Genomic DNA, 24,210 nt, shown 5'->3' on the forward strand with positions numbered 1-24,210 from the left:
AAGCCGGCGTTATTTTCCTCCTCGACGCGAAGAAAATTCCGCGAAAAACTTTTAGGGACGATATCGATTTGTTATCCTTAAAAAAGTAAAATATGAGCAGAGACTTCCAAACACCGCGAACGGATATGTGATTGCGGATTTTACGCCGTCGTCCCGTCGATATATTCAGCTGACCTTCACCCGAGTTTTCCGGGGAAAACACCCGAATCCTACTTCGGCGCTCATAGGGATCCCCCGCCCATCCCCCTCTCCTCCCAGCACGAGGCTCCCCTTCCTTTGGTGCCAGCGTCCGCTGTAAAAATTTCCCTTTAATTCTTCGTACCACAGGGGCATGCCTGAAATTTCACGAAGATTCATACTTCCATGAGGGCGTTATTTCTACGAGCATCCACAGTAATCTCGCGAATAAAGCTTGTGGAATCACCCGCGAAATGAGCTTAGGATCTCGCAGTGGAAATCCGGCATCACAGCCCGCAGTGCGTGCTTGGCTGGCTGCATCCCCAACGAGATTGAAGGAAACTGCAGATTCCAATATGGCGCCTGGCATTGTTTACTTGTCACACGGCAGTTCGGCGATTGCGATCACACGTTGATAACTTCTTATTTTTTTGTTTTGTGTATCTTTAACATGAATTTTCCGAAACTGTAAATTCGTGTCGCGTTCATATTAATCGTGTGCGTCGTGCCAACGTTAAAACTTGACGTACCGGGTCGTACGTTCCTATTTAATTCCTACTTTTGTGGACTTGTTTCCTCGAAGGGACCTGTTTGTTTTTAGTAGGGCAGAGAATACAATGCTGCTGGGCTTTACGTGTCGTCAGTTCTCATTACTTTATTTTGATGTGTTACATCCTTTATAGCTAGTTGAGGCCAGGAGTGAGGATCAGATATTAGAGTGCTCTGAAGTGTCGACCTTGTAAACTCTAGAAAGTGGGTATATTGTTGTCCTCAACTTGTATCATTGTGTCACAGCCCACATGAATTTGAAAGATAAATCAGGGTACCTTCATGAATTTTGTCTCAAGTTCAGACTAACTCTGTCCAGAGTCTAGTGGATCTTTTTATGGAAGGATCCATCATGGAGTGTATAGTGTATACGGGACAAATGTAGTTGTGTGCGTGCTGTCCGGCTATTGTGATCGCAAGTTTACTATGGAAAAGTTTCAATTGTTCGGTGGAAAATGAATGCCAGACCGCTTCTTCAGTCTCTAAATAACAACTCTCTCTCTATCCGCCAAGAAATTACAAGATTCGAAAGTGTCCATCCATCAATTTATGCCATCTATGATTTGATCGAGCTGATTCCAGATCCCTTGATAACGCAACAAATCCGTGATCACGTTGTTTGCATTGAAGGTAAGGATTGTTTTTTCCTGATCTATCTTGGATGTAGTAGCATACTGTATTCTAAAAGAAAAAACTCAAGTCAACAGAATTGAATTTTAATATCACTTACCAAAGCTTAAGTCTGAAGCTGCATACAACTTCAATCAACCTGTTGACACGTATCATTTTGATGATGAAAGTAGAAAATCAAGTATCTTGATTCACTACTTCATAAAGTACTAATATTTTTAGTAGCGTACGAAATATGCATGGCAATTTCAAGAAGAACATTCCTTTTCTTTTCTTTCAGAGGTGAGGTAACAATTTTTCAGCTAAATTGGCACCTGTTGACATTCCGTTTGCAAGTGTATGAAATGCAGTCCTCGAATAGGGATCAAGAATTGACTAAGCGCACGATCAGGCCATGATCAATCCTCAATTGCTATTGGCCAATTGCTTGCAAGCGGAATGTAAACAAGTGCTAACTGAGCTGACAACACCTCTAAGAAAGTATATAAGAGTGAAGATTTTGAAATGTTGTAACTAGGATATGCGTTTTTTGACTTTCACCATTGGTTTACGCTAGATTTTAGGGACTACGTAGGTGAGAAAGAGTATGCCCAAACTAAGATTTGGAATTTTTCAGACTAAACAAACTAGGGGTGTCGTATAGACGTTATTAGTAGCACTTCATCATAGGGATTCTCCACTACATTGAATTAGATTGAAACAATAACACTGGCCTAACCTCTTTCAACGCTACCAATGCGAAAGAATCGATATACATCGTTTTTCTGTGGTGTGGCACTAATTGCGTCTATAAGTTGGCAGTTGTTTACTTCTTATTCGCAAGCAACTGCAATGCAGTTTTCCATTAGGTACCCATCAAAGTTGACTGCAGGAGGAATGCAGTTGCAGTGCGTAGAATTATAAATTGGTCTACAGCACGTTACAGTCAAAAGTAAACTACTGCAAACTTATCTGATGACATCTTCACCCCTAAAAACAGCCTTATGTCAGAATATGGCAGGACCTTAAGTTTTACTCTGAAAATATGAACATGAAGAAATAACTCTTAAACTCTTTACAGGTCTTAAGCAGGGTTTAGTTTTTTTCTGAAGTTAAAAGCCAAATGGCTATTAACATTATTATAAACTTATGGTCTTGAATGGAAATTAACAGCGTCTACCCACAGCACCGAATGTAAATAGTGCAGCCTGTATTAAATTGTCCCAGACCTACCTCTCCTAGAGGCATCAATCTTTTTAGACCATCGTACATTTTTCATCGGATCATTTTTCAGAATTTAATTTGTCATCAATGGGCATTTTTCTCACAGACTGATTTCCACTCTTGGTCTAATCAGGAAATGGTTATCGTTTATTTACGTTGTAATTTAGGCTAGATATATAGTCCAGCTACCGTAAACGACCACTGCGGAAGAGCAATTCTAGCCTTCTAGTGGAAAGCTGACACCATAATAGGGAACTGTGATCAAAAAACTTTATTGTGCATCAAGTTCTACTTTGGTTCTGACGGAAAAGCCAAAAAATTATTCAAACAGATTTTAATTTAAAAACCACTAACGTTCCCCATGTCAATGACTGAAACAAAAAATACCCACCTAGGGTAGTCGGAACAGCATTTGCTATGTGTTATTCAAAGGTCATGTTTATTGTAATGCCCATAAACCAGCTGCACGCAACCATTTTATAATTGTACTGACCTCACTGAATCGCAATGAGAAAAGGAGTGGATTCTAGACTCTATTAATGTGCGCAACGTTATTTTCGAGTCATTTCAACTCATGAATCAATGTGCGATACACCTGCAGCAAAGGTTTGCTATAATCCCACACCACGCAAAAAAGGGGGTTACGCTTGAAATGACATAATTTTTTAGGGGGAGGGGTCTGGATGTGAGTAACCTATACTACCGTGCCGAGAAAGAACGCCGTATGAACATTCGAGAGTTGCCAAATTTCCTCGGATAAAACAGGTATTTTTAACGAAATTTATGTATATATTTCCTTGACATTTTCAGATGTTTTAGATTAAATTGCGTACAAAATAAGTAGTCTCCAAATTTAGGAAAAAAATATTCACAATTTTCTCAAAAAATTCTTTTTTTATCAGAGGAAACTTGGCAACGCCTGGAGATTCAAACGGCGTGTTTCCTTAGCATGGCAGTGTAGGTGTAGGAGGTGAGGGAGGGGTCATAAAGTCGGAGAAAATGGGTGACGTAATTATAGACGGGACGGCCCCGCGCAACTATTCAAACACCTGAGTAGTCACAGGGTATCACGCGAAAATGAAGGAAATGTATGTCGGTTTCATGCTCGCATCGTTAAATGTGGAGATCAAGTGCGCAACCAGTAGAACTCCGGAGTATACTGCTTGCCGCTATATTAAGGTGAAAAAGGCGTAATTTTTAATTTCTTTACAAAATCGATGGAAAAAGCGCGGTTTTGCTGTTACAATATTGAGGTGAAATCAGGGTCGGACTGGCTCGCATCCGAGGGCGTCTACCCTTGGCTGGTTGAAGGGGCGTAATGTGATATTTCCTGGTAGGGCATCCCCTACGCGGAGAGGGGCTCAGAAAATTTTGGCAAAGCAGCGCAAGTTTACGTTATTTTCAGGCTCAACGTTTATTTATCGTATAGAGTAAAAATTGCAAAATTGAACGTATATAAGTAACCGATAGACTTCTGAAATTAAAGAAAACATAAAAAATTGAAGCCACTATACGCATCGAAGCACCATTATTTCCAAGAGAACCGAGCCAAAGCTGCGGTATACACGAGCTTAAGACGTAAGTCTGCAAATCCATCCTTAAAAAAAGTCAGACAAGAACCTGAAAAAAGAAGAAAGAACGAGTGTAGTAGTAGTAGTAAAAGAGTGTCAACACTGCTAAAGACAGGAAAGACGTATTCAGGCCTCTTTTTTAACTTTTCTCCCGCGAATCTGAGCGACACCTCATTGACAGCATATAGCAGAGCATTGAGAGCTCACGCTTCGCGTCATCGCGCCTTCAACTTTTAAGACTCAGCACGGACGTCCATCAAGTACGAATAGTTGTATCTCTGCGCCGTCGTAAATGCGCATCTTTTCCCTCCCGCTATTTCCATATTGTGTTTGTTTGCGTTTGTCTTATTCGTAATTGTGCTTCAAGCACTACGTGAATAACACAGCCGAAGGTAGGAGAGATGTGTTCGGGCCTCTTTTTTAACTATTCTATCGAATCTGAGTGACACCTCATTGAAAGCATATAGCAGAGCATCAAGAGCTCACGCTTCGCGTCATCGCGCCTTCAATTTTTCAGACGCAGCACGGACGTCCATCAAGTATGAATAGTTTATACCTCTGCGCCGTCGTTAACGCTCATCATTTTCCTTGCTTTATTTCCATATTGTGTTTGTTTGCGTTTGTCTTATTCGTAATGGTGCCTCAAACTAGTAGCGTAGAGCAGATTATTCACGACTCTCGCCATAGCGTCTTACATTTTTCATATGCAATGTGGACATCCATCTTGCGCGAATAGTTGTATCGCGTTTACACTTTATATGTCTCTTATTTTTGAATTTGGAGATAAATTAAGGTTAAGTTTGCCCGAGATATGCTATGGTATGTCCAAATCAACAGTTATTTTGAATAAGAAGAAATTTATTCAAAGGTCTCTCAAGAGGTCTATAAAGGGTGCTTATGTCTAAAAATCGAACCGACCATCGCTTCTAAGGGAGTTACATGAAGCGAATGAAGGAGGGATAGGTATGATAAAGCGCCTGTACGTCAAAAAAAGGAGAAAATTTCACAGAAATGTGTTCGCGGTTCAAAAAGTAGTTCTTGGACTTCTGTCCACCATTATCATGCGTCAAAGCACCTTTCTTTACTCCTAATTCTCTTCCTCCGTTCATTTAAGACATTTTCCGCATATTTTCTAGGTCGTAATTTTTTTTCTCCTCTTATTTTGCTATCTGTCAGAGGGGCGCGTTTTCGGCGCGCCAAGGGGGCGTATCTGCCAATGGCAGATTGGCCCTATGGCCAGTCCAAGCCTGGGTGAAATACGCGTAATTTTTATGTTTTACTAAACCGCTGTAAAAAAAACCCGTATTTGTCGCAATATTAAAAAAAAAAACTCGTATAATTACTTCTGATTTTACAAAACCACTGGATAAATCGTGGGATTTTTTAATATTCACGGATATGCATAAAAATGTCTTATCAATCAACACTAATCAAAGCATCAGAAACCAAGCGCGCAACTATTCAAACTCCGAAGTAGTCATGTGGTATCATGCCGAAATTAAGGAAAATCTTAGCTTTCTTCTTGTCTCAAATTACTGAAGTTACTGAATGCCGCAAACTCCATAGCTATATTTGTGATTACTCATGTCATTACAAAATTGCCAGAAAAATCGCGTGACTGCTGCGATATTGAGGCGTAGAACGCGTAATTTCTCACTTTGTTAGAAATCCTCTGGCAAAATCGAGTATTTGCTGCGATACTTAGATGACAATCGCGTACATTTTATACCGCTGGTTCCGCGGTCTTACAAAACCGCTGGAAAAATCGCGTATGTTTTCAGTGTTCACGGAAATGTGCATGCATTTTTTATGAAACATCTTTGGTCAAAGCGGATACCGAGCGCGAAAATGAAGGAAAATCTTGGTTTTTCACTTGTCTCAAATTGCTGCCCTCTACAGTTGTCGGGATGTTCATGAGAAAAATGACTCAAGACCTATGGACATGATTTTCGCCGTAAGTCTCGATATGCTACTGCTAGGTACATACCTACTTTGACCCCGAGCTTTCAAAGCTAACCACTCGCCGCACGAAGCAACTCATTCGCTGATTAAGAGGTCTCGTGCCGTGATCCAAGTCCAAGACGCAGTAATTAAAAGCGGAGGGGAAGCAGGGAAGCTGCAGGTCTAATAGACGTCGTGCGTTTAAAGGAGTCCAGTCTGGAGGTCGTGCAAATTGCCACTTGTATGTACAACCGCATTAACCCATTCAGTCTTGGGTTATAACCGACAGGGCTTGCTCCTGCAGCCAACATATTTTTCATGCACACTAAGAAAGAGTAACCTCAATTGAGGCGCTTTTTAGATGTAAAGCCCTCATTGAAAAATTACGTTCAGGAAAATATTTTTGAAATTTTTATTATCGCTCTACGACCACTAACGGTGACTTACGAATTCGAAATTGGGAGTTCAGCTCTGACGTATGTCACCGTCAATAGCCAGAAAGAGCCGTTCAAGTATTACGTAACGCAATCAGGGGGAGGGAGATTTTGATCCAGGGTTACGGTGCGTTACAATGGGGGAGATGGAGTCAAGCCCGGCGTTACTTAGCCAATCCGAGCCGAGAGAAAAAAAACGTGCGAAAAATTTAAAATCCTGCCCTTCCCGAATGAATCTTCTCGGCGCGGAACCCCACCGATGAACGCGTAATGTCCTTATTCACCCCCCCCCCCTCCCGTCTATGCATGTATTTAAGCGAAATATCTCTAGAGAAAATGCCGATCGAATTTTTTTTCAAACTGTTTTCTCAGCGTTTTCTTGATTTTTTGAAAATTTGAGCGGGAACGGGGAGTCCGACCAGCGTTACGTAATTCAAAAAGGGGATGTACTGCTGCGTTATAGGTGCGTTAACCGGGGGAGGGAGGAAGGGGAAGAAAAATGAGATGAGAGAAAATGAGATCAGAAGAAAAATCAGCGAAATCCTCAGTCAGAAAAGACAAAGATTCTCCTCGTAAAAATGCAATTTGCAAGAGGAAATTGGGCAACATTGAAATGTAGCTACGTTCTTTCGCGACAGAAGCGACGAATTAGGTGACGATATAGGAAGGAGAATGCAGAGTAACTCAAAATTTGGGGTAAATTAACCATACCTGTCTGTTAAGTTACCTACCCCATATTTTAGTAATCTAATCAGCTCTGTCGATCATCTCCCTCTTGCTTTGTGTCTGTATCATCATCGTAAATCGTCGCCCGCACTCTATTCTTTCTTTCAGAAAATTCAAAGTTTAATCCATTAATAGCCGTAAGATATGGCACAATGTCTATTATCTCTCGTTTAATTACCCGACATAATAGCATGCAGCGTTATTGAAGTTTAAGAACCTCTCGAGAATGGAACGAGTGACATGGTAATGTTGTCATTTGTAGCCAACTCGTGAGTCCAATGACGCACGCTGCAGCTCTGCGCATGCTGTAACGTCAACCCGGCGTGTCATCACGTTTTGTCGCTTGGTTGACGAAAGGGCGTAATTACACTCAGAGATGAGCCCGGGAAACCATTGAGTTTTATGGATGACAGGGTTCAACACCAGTGACGCATCCAGAGTGAGTCGGGGGGAGGAGGGCATTGGTCTGGGGGACAAGCAACCCCCAGCCGCAGGGGGTTCGGGAGCCTCCCCCGGGAATTATTTAAAAAAATAGCTTCTCCCAGATATACAGGAGGAATTTTAGCGCTTCATTTTTTCCAGGAGAGGATGCGTGTAAGTCGAGAGTGAATTCAGCGTGTCACGTGAAACGACTGAAACTTGTGGGAATACGTCTTTGGACCCTTGAAATCGTCGCTTTTCTGACGTGAGAGCGTATCTCAGTTTTCGCATGAGCCCAGAAAGCTTTAAAATAAATTAATGTGAGGCAGGCCTCGAGTGGACAATGAGTTACGCCCTTACGTCAGAGGGGCGATGAAATGTGAGGGAATTCGCTCACTTCGAAAAATTCGAGAACCAGAGGAATTTTTCCGGGAAGTCAGTGAGGAAAAAATCCCGCATCGTGTGAAAAGTTCCGCCAAATTGAACTTTCTGCACTCCTGCCTCTCAGGTTTAAACCCCTCGAAAATAGTCAATTTTCTTCATATTTTTCCTACAACGCCATTTCAGGAAGTTTGATTCCTAGCTTGCATCAAGGTACATCAAGGGAACGGTAATTGTCGTCGCCTACCTAACATAAGGGCGTAAATGCACTCTGCAATGAACCCTGTCCTCCGTACATTTCAATGCTTTTCCGGGCTCATCTCCATGTGTAGTTACGCCCTTATGTCAGGATCCAGGTTCACCACCGACTACCTCCTAAAACGAAAACGAATCGCTCTAATTGACTTTTCGGTTCCCTCCGATTTGTCACCTGGCGGTAGCGATAGCGATTGAGCTGTATCGAATCGGCGGTTCAGGTCTCACGTTTAGCGGGAAGATGGTCGGAAGGCGGCTTTCGAAGGCGGCGGCGCGGCGCTGCGGGGCCCGAGAAAAGTGGAAGTGTGATTGGATCAGTCATTCTGCCAGAAGGCGCTCATGACTTCAAGAGCCGAGCCGCCTGGAAACGAACCAGCCTCGGCCCTGAAAACAGTTGTCACGTCGGGCACCAGTTTGAATCCTTCATCTCAGCTGGGAGCTCCAAGCTTTGGAGCGAAAATAAGAGTTATCCAGGGTTTCTACAAGTCCGGAGTTTCCGGAAAGTCCGGAAATAGTACTGATTTTTCAAGGCCGGTCCGGAAGTACTGAAAAAGTGCGAAAATTTCGCAAGAAGTTCGGAATTTTGTTTCATTTTTTTGGAATTTTTGTCGCAATTTGAGCGAGAAATTTGAATTTCGACAAATGAAGGCACTGAAAAAGTTTTGAATTTTTCTGTCGAGGAGGTACTGGATTTTTTGGAATGTCGTGTAAAAGCACTGTGAAAGTACTGATTTTTGGCCAGCCTGTTTTAGTAGACACCCTGGTTATCTCTCTTTTGGAAAATGAGTCCCAGGGTTTCCGGCGATCTGGAAAACCTGAAAAGTCATGGAAACACAAGGAATTCTTAGGGAAAGTCGGGAAGTTTTCACGCGCGGTGTGATTTTTCCGTTGAGGCGGTACTGAATTTCTTGGGAATGTACTGAAAAAATACTGTAAAAGTACTGATTTTTGGTCAGCCTGTTTTAGTAGACACCCTGATGACCCATCATCATTGCGGCGCAGTCTTCTGATTTTCTGTTTCCAAGATCCGAGTTTTAAACGGAGTCCTTATACTTTTAGACTGACCTTTGAACGCGCTCGTTGGCGAAATTTCCTGACCCATTTTTGTAGGATTCGCGCGATTTTTCGGAATCCGAACCGCCTCGATCCGCGCGATTCTCTTTAGAAATCTGGCAGTGTTGCTCGAGAGTGCTTCTGCGTCTGCTATGCTGCTTGCTGCTTCTGTGTTCGTCGAGGTGTACTAGCACACCCCCCTCCCCCCACCCCCAAGGAAACTGTTCCAGGCCTATATCGGGTGTCGGCAAGTAGGCGTATTCAATATTACTATATTCTGCTCCGGAATGGTTTCCATCTGTACGAGTATGCTCCAATGATGGGGGCCGATGGATCCTCTCGCCTCACACGAGTCTCTGCTCCAATTAAGATATGAGTCGCGTCAACACTCTCCGATAACAAGCGTATAATTCACGCAGGGGAAACAATTTTTTTCTTCTTATACATATAACAGAGATTCAGGACTCTTACGATTAAGGGACCTGTCGTGTGAAGGCAAGTCAGAACTCAGAGGACGAAACACCCGAAAAAATTCAGTCAAATCAGGAAAATTTCAGGAATGGGTCAGTTGCGCTGGTCTTGGAATCGTATTTTGATGCTTGATTCTTGTAGATCAGCTAATAATATTTAGATCTGTTCAAACAGCAACTTTCTACGTTCAATATCAACCGAAATATGGCGCTTTGAAAAATTCGGTTTATGACGTCATCCACCGCGGTAGTGACACCCTTGGTTTCTTCCTCCTTGCTTTCATCCGAGTAACATGTTGAGTAACCAGAGCAAATTTGAGTGTTTTCCTGACTGATGAAAGCCCGGTGGAAGAAACCAAGGGTGTCACTACCGCGGTGGATGATGTCATAAATCGAATTTTTCAAAGCGCCATATCTCGGTTAGTCTAACTTAACTTTTTACTTTAGTCTATAGTTTTATATCGTCAAGGAAAAATAATTTGTGAGGTTTTCCCTCCTCTGTTCTTATGTAGTATATGTTTGCAGTTTTTATTTATGTACGATGTATTGATTCATCAGATGCACGTCGCCGCGGACGGAAACCAGTGGCGTGGCGTGGCGTGACGTGATCGTCGATCATCGATATTTTCTCCATTTGAAGCCATGGTAAAGAATCGATTATTAATAGTGTTCGTTGCGGACACCCTGTATATCGATCCTTTTCCATCTAATTCAAAGAAAAATCAATTGATACATCGCACCAGTGGCGTGGCGTGAACGATCGATCATCGACATTTTCCAATTAGAAGCTATGGTAAAGAATCGATTATAAAAGTGTTCGTTGCGGACACTCTGTATATCGATCCTTTTCCATTTATTTAAATAGCAAAGCAATTATATATCGCACAGCACGCCACGCCACTGACGGAAACCCTGCAAATAAATCCTGCGCGGAAAATGATGGGAATTTACAGAATCGATCGGGACGGAGAGCGAGAGGCGAGCTAGATCGGCAGCCCACAATCGTGCTAAAGAAAAACGCCGCGTGTCCCTTCAGGCGCTGTCAAATTTCGTCCGACAGAACGCGAGTTCGCTGGAAATCTTTTGGATATTTTCCTGCCAATTTTTCACAGAATTGCATTCGCAATCCAATCTTCAGTATCTGAAAATTTCAAGGAACAATATTCAAAACTCTCCCCAAAAATTAACATTTTATCGGTGGAAGTTTGGCAACTGTCGAATTCTCATATGGCGTTTTTCCTTAGCACGGCAGAATGGGAGGGCGCGGCCCAGGATTCGACGCGACGCGACGACGCTCAGAGTTGTCGCTCGTTCTCGTTCGTCCGCGCTCGTCCGTCGTCCGTCGTCGCTCGTTATTATCAGCACCGCGTCAATGACGGCGCCGCGACGCGCTCCACGAGATCGACGCCACGTCGAGCGTCCCCGTGACGCTCGACTTCATTCATAACATTGCTCGATCCCCCCCCCCCCCGGCCCCTCCGCCCCCCACCCCCCGCGCTAGGGCTGCTTAGGCCGACTTGCAATTGCCGAACTGTATCAAATAGCTCTCTCGCAACAGGAAGCGAGGTTGCACGTACCGCGCCTGCGCCACGTCGAACGCTCCCGTGCTAAGGAAGAACGCCGTATGAGCCTTCAGAAGTTGCCAAGTTTCCTTCGAAAAAAACCGAAGTCTCCCAGAAAATCGTGAATATTTTTTCCCTAAAGTTTCAGACAACTTTGAGCGCAAAGTTTTACATCGACGAAAATTGGCCAAAGTGACTCTGTTACATCCCTATTGAACATACTTGAAGGAGTTTTTTGTCCTCCGAAGGGATCGGTCTGAAATATCGCGTTAAATGCTGAAAAACCCGCATTTTTCGCCAAAATTGGCCTGCAGACCCATGTTTAGGCCAGTGGTAGACCCCGAAATAGATCGGAAATGACCAAACCATGATGCATTCCGTAAAATATAGACCTTCAATGACCAAAAAATCGCGGAGTTGAGGAATTTCATGGCGGGCCCAAAAAAGGCCCTTAACGATACCCCTCCTTTCAAAGAAAGATGTGCATGTATGTCGTCAAAAGTACATGTTTTATCGATGGAAATTTGGCAACTCTCGATTGTTCATACGGCGTTCTTCCTTAGGAGGGCAGAACAGGTGCATGTTATTCGAGCGCCTAGATCCGATCGGCGAGCGGTTATTGGAATTGATAGACGAAGCGATACACAAAGAATACGAAGGGAAATGAAGCGATCCTATTGGAAGGGTGTCTTCTGGTTTGGGAAATCCGGAAGTAGTACCGGTTTTTAGGGGCGGCCGGACAAAGTACGGAAATTCTGTGAGAACGTCCGGAATTTTTTCGCTTCATACCTCCACGCAAGTTGTTTGAGACAGCCTGCAAAGTATGCAATCCATTTACCAAACCGCGATTGTGCAGCTATCGTGTAATTTCCGGCCAATATTGACCTTCGAATTTGGTAGCCGCGCCATTTTTGTCGCGATTCACAAGTGAATTTGTAATTTTTGAAAATTTGCGAATCCATCACGTTAAGGTACAGAAAAATTACTAACAATAAATATTTTTGTTGAGCGGTTCTGAAATGTTTGGGAAAGCACTGAAATAGTGCTATAAAAGTACTGATTTTTGCCAGTCAGTTTCAGTAGACACCGGGTGTATTTGCTTAAAACGGGTGATCGTTATAGACTAAGGGGGAAAATGGTGGACTAACTATAGGATCTCTCGTGTTTTACCTTTAGTTAGCCCTCGCGCATTACAACCAGCCGCTTCTACCAATAGGATCGCTCCATTTCCTCTATATCCTCTTTGTTTATCGCTTTGTCCGTCATTTTTAATAATCAGCCCGCAGTTTTACGTCTCGGTGTTGCATAGATCAGCGCGATGAATAGGATTATTGTAGGTGGCTCAAATACTTGAGAAGAAGATGATTGGAAGATTTTAGGAAGACCCCCGTGGGGCTAAATCGCGGTGCACAAGAAGTTATTACAGGAATACTATTGTGAAAACACAAAGATGGGTTTAGATCCTCACCTGCGTGAACGGTGGTAAGACGTGATTGATCGATTATCGATATTTCCCCATTTGAAACTGTGGCAAAGAATCGATTGATAAGATGCTCGTTCGATTCTTTTCCATATGTTTATAGGGCAGAACAACCGATTGCAACAAAGATTGCAAAGCACGCCACGCCGCGCCACCACTGGTGACGAATTACCAACTAAGATGGATTCTGAGAGAATGTAGCTCTCAGAGTTTCCCTGGACCGGTGCTGCGGTGATAGTCGTTTTTCTTCGCAAATGACCTCAGTTCTATTAATAAAAATTTTTGAAGGAAGGTGAGGCTTTTTTTATGAATTATCATCATTTTGAGACCTATAATTATCTAACGCTTTGTGATTAGAGCCTGAATAACTTGATTTTTTCAAACGATAAAACCCTTTTTTTGAAATTTGAAAGTCATAATTTATTTTATATGAAAACTTTTATTGAATCAGTGCACGCTAGATGAGCATAAGGCCCAAAATAAAATTCTACAGAGAGACAAAAAATTGATTTTCTCGTCAAGCACGATGACAATAAATTACCTAGATTTTTCAAAGAAAGGGTCATCGTTCGTTCGACAGGTCTGAAGTAACTCTTTCAGCGGGAATATTTTTACTGTTCTTTCAGGCTCATTTGAAATATTGGACTCCCGCCTTCGTATAAAGAAAATGATGGAAAACTACAACATTCTAAAGTAAAAAAAAAAAAAAAGTACCTAGGTTGAAAGTGAGTTCTGAATGTTAATCAATCATTTTCGTTATTTAAGTAGAGTAACCGTTACGTACAAACAACAATTTGAGAACATTGCTCTTTTAGCCAAAGAAAACCAAGAACTCGCAGAAAATGAGTGAGTGCCTTCCATTTAGAAGGTTAAAAATGCAATACAAATTGATTGTTCTACACTTACGCTCTCCTACCACAAACTGATTCAATTCCGGATCAAGAAACACTACTGAGTGCCGACCCCGCATTTCCCTGATCTGCATCGCGGTTAGCGAATCTTGGTATTTAGCTTCGTTTAAATCTCTCTGCGGTTTTGAACACCACAATGAGGTGGATTCTGCGTGATACGTGTGGTCTGATCAACCTAAACTGCTCGTAAGCTGCGTGTTAACTCGATGCTAATATGCCATTTAACCTGCATCGGATCGTGTAGCAAGCTGTCGTCAGTGGGTTTTATTAACTACGAAATCATGCATCAATAAATGCTTGTTTAACTCTGACTCACCCCTCCCACTTACCGGTCTAAAATCTCAGGAGGAAGAATTGAGTCAGCAGTGGCGTGATGTGCTTTGCGATGCATCGATTGATCTGTCATGTAAACCTATCGAAAAGGATCGAATATTTTTCAGCTGAGTCGTTATTGCTCAGATTCTCTCCCTAAGGATTCTTCTGCTTCTGGTCCCGTGAAAATTTTATTCCAATCGAACTAAATTTCAAAAGTTTTACGCTGATCAAATGATATTCAATTATTTTCTCATGGGTCAAGCGTTAGGCTCTCGCAACATTCATTTTCCGCGGTAAGGAAATGAGTATGAAATGGACCACTAGACAAGGTACGAATTTCAGCATTCTGATACATGTTTCGTAACCAAAATTTCACGTAGAACACGATACGCACATAGAAAATTACCAAAATTAACTCCTTACTAAGATATTTGATGATTCTTGATGTGTGAATTCAAACCACCCGCTCATGAAAACTCAATGCTCTACGTGATTCACATCGCGCGCTAAATGTTTATCATGACAGTCTCTGCGATGTAAAAATCTTCAACTTCAATCTTGCCACTTTGGCTCAGCTATAGCAAATTACCAATAGTTTGAACAACACATGGTGGAAATGAACATTGCTCGATTGAGAAGCTTGCTGAAACCGTTGTAGTGCGCGATTTGACTCACGTAGAGCTTTGAGTTTCTTGTGAGCGGGCAGTTCAAATTCCTCGTAATCAGTGCGAAATAAAAACGTTAATATCTTCGTTAGAAGTTGATTTCGGTAATTTGCGTAGTGTGAATCGTGTTCTACGTGAAATTCTGGTTAAGAAACATGTATCAGATTGCTTAAATTCGTACCTTGTCTAGTGGTCCATTCCGCGAAATTCTATTCATAATATTAAAACAATGGCAAACACTTAAAGTGAGATTGGCAGTCGAGGAAAGTTCCGAACTTTCCCCTCATTTTTTTTAGTTCTTATATTTTTTCATTGCCATGCAACAGCCCATTCTCTCTTTTTCTCGAGTACTTTCCTCTTGTATCACGTTAGCAGTGAAACAATAACGAAACAGTCCCCACTCCACGCGGCACCTTTGGCTTATAATTGGACGTATCTCTATCAAACGGAACTATGTGCATTATGACGTGAGCCCTGTTATGCATATATGATAATGGGTATCAGGGCTCATGTCTCATTGCACATAGTTCCGTTTGGCAGAATTACGTCCAATGGGCCTGTTGCATGCAAGAGATACAGCCGTGCGAATAGACTTTTAAGAGGTTAAATGACACGAAAATTACGATGGTCACATTAAAAAAGTCTGAAATACACTCCTAACTGTGCAATTTGCGTTGTTAGGAACGCGCTGTTTCAAATTTCCCGCGTCTGGGGGCAGTTTTCTTACGGAAACAATTAACGGCAACTCGCGGCTATTTCCGGTCAACTAAAACTGACAACATAACCTAAAAATCGGAGCTCGTGATATCGTGAAAGGAAATGTAGAAGGATTGCGTTGGATATTTAAAGTTGATCGATTGGTACCGCATAAAGCGTATATGGACCACTATAAGAGATCACGTTGGGTTTGTAAACAAACTGAAGGAAAAAATAACAACAACAACAACAACGACTCGGCATCTTCCGGAAATCTTCGAGCCCGCCGTTTGCTCGTTTCCGGTGATTAGAAAACTGCCCCCAGACGCGGGAAATTTGAAAAAGCGCGTTCCTAACAACGCAAATTGCGCAGTAAGGAGTGTATTTCAGACTTTTTTAATGTGACCATCGTAATTTTCGTATCATTTAACCTCTAAAAAGTCTGTTCGCGCGGCTGTATCTCTTGCATGCAACAGGCCCATTGGACGTATTTCTATCAAACGGAACTATGTGCATTATGACGTGAGCCCTGTTATGCATATATGATAATGGGTATCAGGGCTCATGTCTCATTGCACATAGTTCCGTTTGGCAGAATTACGTCCAATTAAACTCGTGGTATGAAGCACAGATAATGTGAATCTAGTCACCTGAACTGACATCAAGCTCGTATGAGCAAGGTATGAAATTGGAAATATAGCGAGGAAAAATCGAATGGCTCACCCATCCGTATACTTGTTCCAATCATGTTTCGGTGAAATTTTAGAACATGGTGTATAGGACCGGAAAAACCGGGATTCATCAGGGCGTGAAAAATTTTAAGGAAAATCAAGGAATTTTCTCTCTGAGTCAGGCCTGCGTTACGTAATTCAAAATGGGAGGGGGGGGGGGGGTTGGTGCTGAGTTGAGGCCCCTATGTCTATAGCTTAGTCTATCAATTTTAATAATCAGCCCGCTGAGAAGAAAAAGTTCCCTAATTTAAAATGAGTAGGCCACAATAACAGCCGCAGAGGACGAATTCTTGCCGATTCGAGGTTGCATCCCCATCAATCAGCCACACCGAAGTCTGGATGGAGCAACCGATAAAAACCGTCGGTTATTGTCAGTTTTTGAAAACGCAGTTTGAAAATTGGTTGTACGGATCGGAAATGCGTTTGGAGCCCCAAGAAAGTAGGAGAAAAACCTGAACGCAAGTTTCTTATTTATAGAGCTGATTATTTCTTCCGCAACTTGGTTGGTCGGTCCCTTGGTCTCGTCTAGCGTATCCGCCATCCGCCAAGTTCACGGAAAGTTTGACCATTAGACACGCGTATACTGCCGTGGTAAAGAAGAACGCCGTATGAACCTTCAAGCGTTGCCAAATTTCTTTTGATAAAATATGAATTTTCTGGGAGTCCTGTGAATATTTTTCAGGCAATTTTTTAGGAAATTTCATGCGCGATCGGATCTAAATTATCTGAAAATTACAAGACAAATTTTCATAACTTTCCTTTCAAATGAAAGTTTTATCAGAGAAAGTTTGGCAACTCTCGAATGTTCGTCCTGCGTTTTCTCTCAGCGTGGCAATATATGCGAACCATGCTTAGAAATTCACCCTCGTTAGATCGGTAACGGCCCGAAAATTATCCGGTGTACGAAATTCTACGCCCGGAATAAACCCACGTTGTTGTGTTACTCTCTCTATACTTGAGACTTTTCCCGTCCGTTTTTCGAGGAAAGATCGACAAAAGGTAAACTTATTTGTTACTTCGAAAACTTTCCGTTGAAATGACTCTTCAGCCCAAGGATATAATGTTGCTCCTCCAACCTAAGGGTCTATCTTAATTTCCACGTGAGCCCTGTTTTCCGTATAAATCATGCTTTCCGCGGCTCATGCGGTAATAGTGATGTACAGTAGCGTGGCGTGAATTACGATGTATCGATTGTTATGTAATTTAAACCTATGGTAAAGAATCGATTATTAAGGTGTTCGCTGCGAACACCCTGTTTATCGATCCTTTTCCATATGTTTAAATGGCATAACAATCGATATACCGCAATTCACGCCACGCCACTGGTGATACACCTTTACGTCAGAGGAGCTACGATATCATTCTGTAGCTCCGAATGTATGTTTTTTCCATGAGCGTCAGTGACAAAGCGTGACCCATCGATTTTCGATATCCCCCCATTTGAAGCTATATGGTAAAGAATCGATAATTAAGAAGTTTGTTGGGATCACTGTGTCTATCGATCCTTTTCCATAGGTTTAAATAGCAGATTAATCGATATATCGCAAAGCATGCCACGCCACTGGTGATATACCTTTACGTCAGAGGAGCTACGATATCATTCTGTAGCTCCGAATGTATGTTTTTCATGAGCGTCAGTGACGAAGCGTGACTGATCGATTTTCGATACCTCCCCATTCGAAACTATGGTAAAGAATCGATAATTAAGAAGTTTGTCGCGAACACCGTGTCTATCGATCCTTTTCCATAGGTTTAAATAGCAGATCAATCGATATATCGCAAAGCACGCCACGCCATTGGTGAGCGTAGGACGCTCGCGTGGGAGCACAAGACATGTCTCGTGTCTTTACTTGTCACTCGTCAGGAGATATTAAACATTCATCATAAGTTGGGAACGAAGTGAGAAAGTGGAAATCTGTGACATGTGACATACCTATCTCGAAAATCAGTATCCTGAGCTTTTATAGGGAAAGAGGTGTCAGGTCTTAGAGTTTTTTTTTCGCGTTATTTGCGACCAAAAACTTCAATTTTCGAGTGACCCACAACATGCAGAAAGTTGAAAGTTCTAACATCCATCGAGAGAGAGTCGGGTTTGAAATCTCACGAACATACGATGTGTGCGCTTTATAGTTTCTTTTGATTTGATTTATTCGGACATAATTCCTTTTTGCATAAGTACGTGCAATTAATGATGAATCAATGCTAAATTAATACCTCCATGGAAAATCAAGTAAAACAATTTGACGAATCACGCTGTCAATGACCGCGTCAATTGTGTAAACAGTGGCCGTATTAGAAATGTATTGTGAGGAGTAAAACGAATAATCAATGATTTACATGTAGGTCTACATAATTTAGTTAGTTAGTTAGTTAGTATAATTTTAAGACATTCAGCGTCTCAGGCTATTAACGTCTTTAATTTAAAGCGTGGGTCTCATATGGATCGCCCTTGTAGAATTGTTAGCGCTTAATCCGAAAATAACCTTGGTTTTAGTCTTACATCCACCTATTTTACCGTTACGCCAAGGAAATATCAACGTATATAATAGTTAGGAATAAAGTCCTTTAAGTCAAGTATGCATTTCCTTGACATTTTTAGAATCATCAGATTAAACTGCGCAGAAAATTCTTTAAAAATTGAAAAAAAGAGCTAATAAGTTTTCCAGGCAATCCGTATTGAATTTTGGGAAGTTTGACAACTTTCGAGTGTTAATACGGCATTTTCCCCCAATGCTTCAGTACAAATAACCGAGCATAGGATGATGATATCGGTAATAACGCTTTGATGCAACTATTCGTGCTCTACGGACATCCGTGTTGCGTCCTAAAAATTGAAGGCGCTCCGGTCATTCTGGCCCCTTAAAGAATGTTTGCAGTGACAGTGTGACACGCTGCAGTCTTGGATCAGTGTGGCGCTGGGCGTGGGTTATAATATCCTGATGTTAGAAAATAAAGCGACTACATAGTTTCCTATCCTTTTGCCTCAAGCTTTCATCCGATAATTTCACCTTGTCACTAATTCGTAACGGCGCGCCTCACGCTAGCGCGTGCACTCTGCACTGCTTCACGGACAAGAGTGACTGGAGCGCCTTCCATTTTTTCGTCAGCAACACGCGCGTTCGTAGAGTACGAATAGTTGTATTATTCAAGGCGTTATTACCAACAACATTAAATGCGTCAAGTTAACTAGACTGAGGTATTGGCACAACAAGGCCCGTCCTCTACTTATCCTACCTGAGTGTCGTTTATAAAGTAAATTTAGAAAATTTGCCCTTTAATAATGCTAATATTTAGAAGTTCTTCGGCTATGAAAAAAATTTTATGTAATCAATATTTTTGCATTTTATGGGGCACAATTTCATCAGTTGATGTTACTCATGTAGACGATTTTTCGGTCAACGTTTCTTTGGTGCAAAACGGTGATAGTCCACGAGCTGATTATTGAAATTGATTGACAAAGCGATAAACAAAGAAGACATAGGGAGTATGGAGCGACCCTATTGGTTGAAAAGGGTGATTCCCATAGACTAAGGGAGGAAATGATGTACTAACTATCGGGTCTCTCGTGGATCGCCTTTAGTTAGTCTATTACCTACCTCCTTTGTCCATTGCAACCACTCGCTTCCACCAATAGGATCCCTCTAAATCCTTTTTGTATTCTTTGAGTTTAGCTGTGTTTATCAACTTCAATTATCGGCCCGCTGGTGGTAGATAACGGTTGTTCTGTGTGATTTTCCCCCTCCATTTTTGAAGTATTTCTCATTTCGTCGTTTCCCGCACGAAGGAACGTAACTGCATTTCAATGTTGCCAAATTTCCTTGCGCAGCTCGCATTTTTACCAGGAGAATTTTGGGCATTTCTGACTGAAAAATTCACTGATTTTTCTTCTGATTTCATGCGAAAATCATACCAATTTTCGACCAAAATAGCACAGGTCTATTCTTGTTAAATATCGAATTGTCTGAGTCAATTTAGCAACCTCGGAATGGAGTTACGTTCTTTCGTCCGGGAGACGACGATTTCCTCCCCCATTTAATAATTTTCAAATTGATTAGCAGACGCAAAAAATGAAGATGCAATTAAAAAAGTTTTAGCCTTGCCCTTTATCAAAAGTTGAGAGCTGGATTCTATTGAGACGGAAAATCCATGGTCGGAGGAGCATCCGCGGTGGAAATTGAAACTGACAGGAGTCGGGAAATGAAAAACTCTCGTAAAACTCGCTTCATCCCGAGTCACTCAGTGGCGTGGCGTGAATTGCGATATATCGATTGTTATGCCATTTAAACCTATGAAAAAAGATCGATTATCAGGGTGTTCGCAGCGAACACCTTAGTAATCGATTCTTTACCATAGTTTCAAATGGCGAGATATCGATAATCGATTATTCACGCCACGCCACTGGAGTCACTGCCACCTACCCTTCGTGAACTTGACCTTTCACTCGCGTCTGAGTCTTGCCCTGCCGCGTCCTTTATTTATTCATCATCGAGGAATTATAAGTTGGAGCCTCGTGCTCACCTAAGGGCTTACGGGAGTCGCTGAACAGTGTTGCCAGCTTTGCGTAAATAAAGCCTACTTCACACTAGTTGCTTACTCAATTATTTAGAGAACGTGGCGCGAATCTGCAAATCGATCGCACCCTTTGAAAGCCTGTCAACGAGTATACTGTCGTTCCATTGGTCATCAAGTGGTTAAGGTGATTCGACGGCTGCCATTTTTTGTGTCAGAGTGATGTGCGATATATCGCATCTATTGGTTCCATAATTTCAGCTACCTACTTGTAATTTTTTTCGAATTTTGAGATCGCACTTCTGTTGTCATGAGACTAAAGAATTCATGTACCAAATTTGACAAAGAAATTCAACGTACCCTGGTAAAAATTGGCGATAAGAGCTGCGTTTCAAAATGCCATTGGAATTCTTATAGCCGGCTAAAGAAGGCTACAGAAAATCATATAGCTGGCTGTATAGGGCGGAGAAAATCATACGGCCGGGCTATACGAAGCGATAAAAAATTATGCAGCCGGGCTGTAGTTCCTATCGCCTGGCTGTTGCTTTTTCGCCATCGATTATAAAAGGCTATAAGAAATTATGTAGAAATTCATGTGCTTTGGAAATCATTAAGTTTGATACGGAACCACCTTAATATTTACAAAACACACGTTATATTTTCCTTTAATACATATTTTTTTTCATCAATTAAAACGAGAATAATCCATACAGAGTGTGCAAACATTTCAAAATCATGAGTTGAATAACGCTGACTCCGCCAGATTAAATATTAGAGCCTAACACAAAGCGGAGCGGCGACGCACTGGCGCCTACAAACCTAACAGGGATACTTCACGCATTGCGCAACGCGTGAAGTATCCCTGTTAGGTTTGTAGGCGCCAATGCGCGTTTCGCGCTGGCTGCCCGCCTGCCGCACCGCAGCGTGCCACGGCGCTTGAAGCAACTATTTCACACCAGAGGTATTGCACAGTATCATACGAAACTGAAGGCGCTCTAATATATTAGAATGACAGGCATCCATCAAAAGTGCGGAGCTTTCCTCGCAAAATAAATCAAGATACTACGGCCCAAAAAGAGAGCAGTGGTCCAAAAACTCACTAAGTCCTAGCATCCGTAATTAGTGACGTTTAGCATACACTTTATTGCCTGGCTGTGAGTTGCTTAGTCGCCATCGGCTATAAAAGGCTATAAGAAATTGTGTAGCCGGCTAAGCTATTGGAAATCTTACAGCCGGCCGTAGGTCTATGGTATTTTGGAACACAGATTCTACTGCCTCAATTTTTACCAGGGTATTCAAGGCAGGGTTTTTTCAGAGGAGAAATATCGCATTCGAGTGCAGTTTCGATATCCATATCGAATGCTATAGTTTTTCCTCTAAAAAACCCTGCCTTTATTACGTTGAATTTCTTCGTCAAATTTGGTACGTGAATTGTTTAGTCTCACGACAACAGAAGTGCGATTTCAAAATTCGAAAAAAATGACTAGTAGGTAGCTGAAATTATGGAACGAATCGATGCGATATATCGCACGTCGCTCTGACACAAAAAATGGCAACCGTCGAATCACCTTAACCAACAGTGTCTAAAACAGGGAAAAGAGACCCATCGAGACCCATCAGGGAATGAAGTCTCCGGGAAAATCAGGGAATCTCCTTTTCTGTCGCTTAGAGACTATTTTAAGGTTTTAATGTTACCTGAGCCGCCATGATTGACCTCTTGAATCTTCAAATCGTCAGAATAATAGAGAAGCTTTCATTGACCAGATTACGGACACATCAAATGCGCTTTTAGGATCATAAATTATAATGTGCGGCAAAGAATCGGCTGAAAGATGAAAAAAAATCTGTATTTATATCTGAAACCCTGGGAAATCATAAAGCATTTATCAAAAAAATTCTGGGGAAGTGGGCAAAAATTTCGGTCTTTCAGTAGGGAATGAGCTCCGAAAAATCATAGGAAAATCAGGAAATGAGCTTGATCAAGAATTCTAGACACCATGAGTTAGACTGAACAAAGTGAAGGGTGGCTAGCATTTTGAAGGGAAAATGAGATCTGCTTCAATGTCACATCATAAACTACAAAGGAAGCCGACGAGAAAAAGGATCCTACGCATATTGTTAGTCGTGCTAACCATCATACTTTCTTTTAAGTGCTGCTACCTGAACGACAAATTAAAATTGCAGGAAATAATGAGTTGTCAATATATCTCTCGTGAAAAGTTTAATCGTAAAGTTTGCTCCGAATGAACGAATGTACTGAAAAAATTCTCTCTCTACTACGGATAATATATGTATTTGATAGTCAGGCGGCTTTTGCTTAAAAACGCCAAAATATTGCTTGTTCCAGGTGTATTTTCCCTTTTTTGAGTATTTGAGAACTACCTGTCCTGCTTCTCCGAAAATGGGATACTTTTCCGAATCTGGCGTGAAGGCTGTGAAGTAAGTTCGCTCAGCTGAAAGCGCCTTCGTTTCGGTTGAATGCAACAAGCGTTTCTCTTAGAAGCATGTTAACATGCTCTGAAGGCGGCGTTCATTTAAACGCATCACTGAGCGAGTGAGCGATTGTTAAAGATTAGGGGAGAACAGCTTCAAATAATTATATTTTCTTGTTCTTCGTATTTTTTTTAATCGGATTTATTCTTAAACTAGCACTGAGCTGAAGGGATCGTCAAACAATGTGTCAGATCTGACGTTGATTTTCGCTATTCGTGCAAGTTTGATAGCTAATTTTGGAGAAAAAAAGAAGTAAAAAAATCATCTAGTCTGATGAAATTTGGAAGCCCTATTCATAGCTTACTACGTTATAATATTGTTTTTCTTTTTTCAAGCCGGCACTGTTTTATCCAAAACTTTGTTGAGATCGATACATTGGAATGCACATCGGCACTCACAGTGCTAATCGTTTTCAAAACCGTGTGGTTTTAGGAACCGAAATTCGTCAACAATCAGCGCTCTATGCGGCCGAATAAAGTATTTCCTTAGCTTTGTAGAAAGTCTGTTATCTATATGAGAAAGTTTAAACCCCTACATCTGAAAATTTTATCCAGCTACGTTGGTAATGGTTCACGGAGGATCTGCGGGACTCCCCCAGTTCCAAAGAAAAAATTGGGGGATTTCCTAAGCATCGAAGGGGGTCCAGTGGGCCTGTCCCGGAAAATTTTGAAATGTTGCGCCGTCCCAGGATCAATTTTGAGCTGTTCTCAGCAAAAAGTCAATCCAATTAAGATTTTAAAGATGAAACCTATGTTACGTACTTTTTTTAGCAACATCCCTCACACATCTTGGGAGCAGCCAAGTTTACATGTAGAGGGGACAGGCCTCCCTATTTTCGCTATGTTACTGGTTTCTCGGGGGTAATAGTAAACACATCTAATTTACTTAATTTAAACCTAACTTGGCTAGGTATACCATTGCAAAATGTTTCCAACATTAACATAGCCTCCACGACCTTCTCGTGTGCAAAAAAGGGTGCCTACTCGTGTGAGCTGTGTAAAACTTCATTAGGGGGAGGGGGGTTCAGGTTACCCCGTA

The 24,210-nt window shown here is 41.8% G+C and overlaps 1 protein-coding gene across 1 annotated transcript in view; it reads left to right on the top strand.

Annotated features, from left to right (window-relative positions):
- Positions 1-527: 527 nt before the first annotated feature.
- CenG1A (Centaurin gamma 1A) overlaps positions 528-24,210 on the top strand; it is a 124,799-nt gene continuing 101,116 nt past the window's right edge. The window contains exon 1 of the mRNA XM_072300152.1: positions 528-1,356. Coding sequence (XP_072156253.1) covers positions 1,182-1,356 — 175 coding nt within the window. The 5' untranslated portion in view covers positions 528-1,181. The remainder of the gene's footprint in view (positions 1,357-24,210) is intronic.

Source organism: Bemisia tabaci, chromosome 4, assembly GCF_918797505.1.
Source record: "Bemisia tabaci chromosome 4, PGI_BMITA_v3".
NCBI lineage: Eukaryota > Metazoa > Arthropoda > Insecta > Hemiptera > Aleyrodidae > Bemisia > Bemisia tabaci.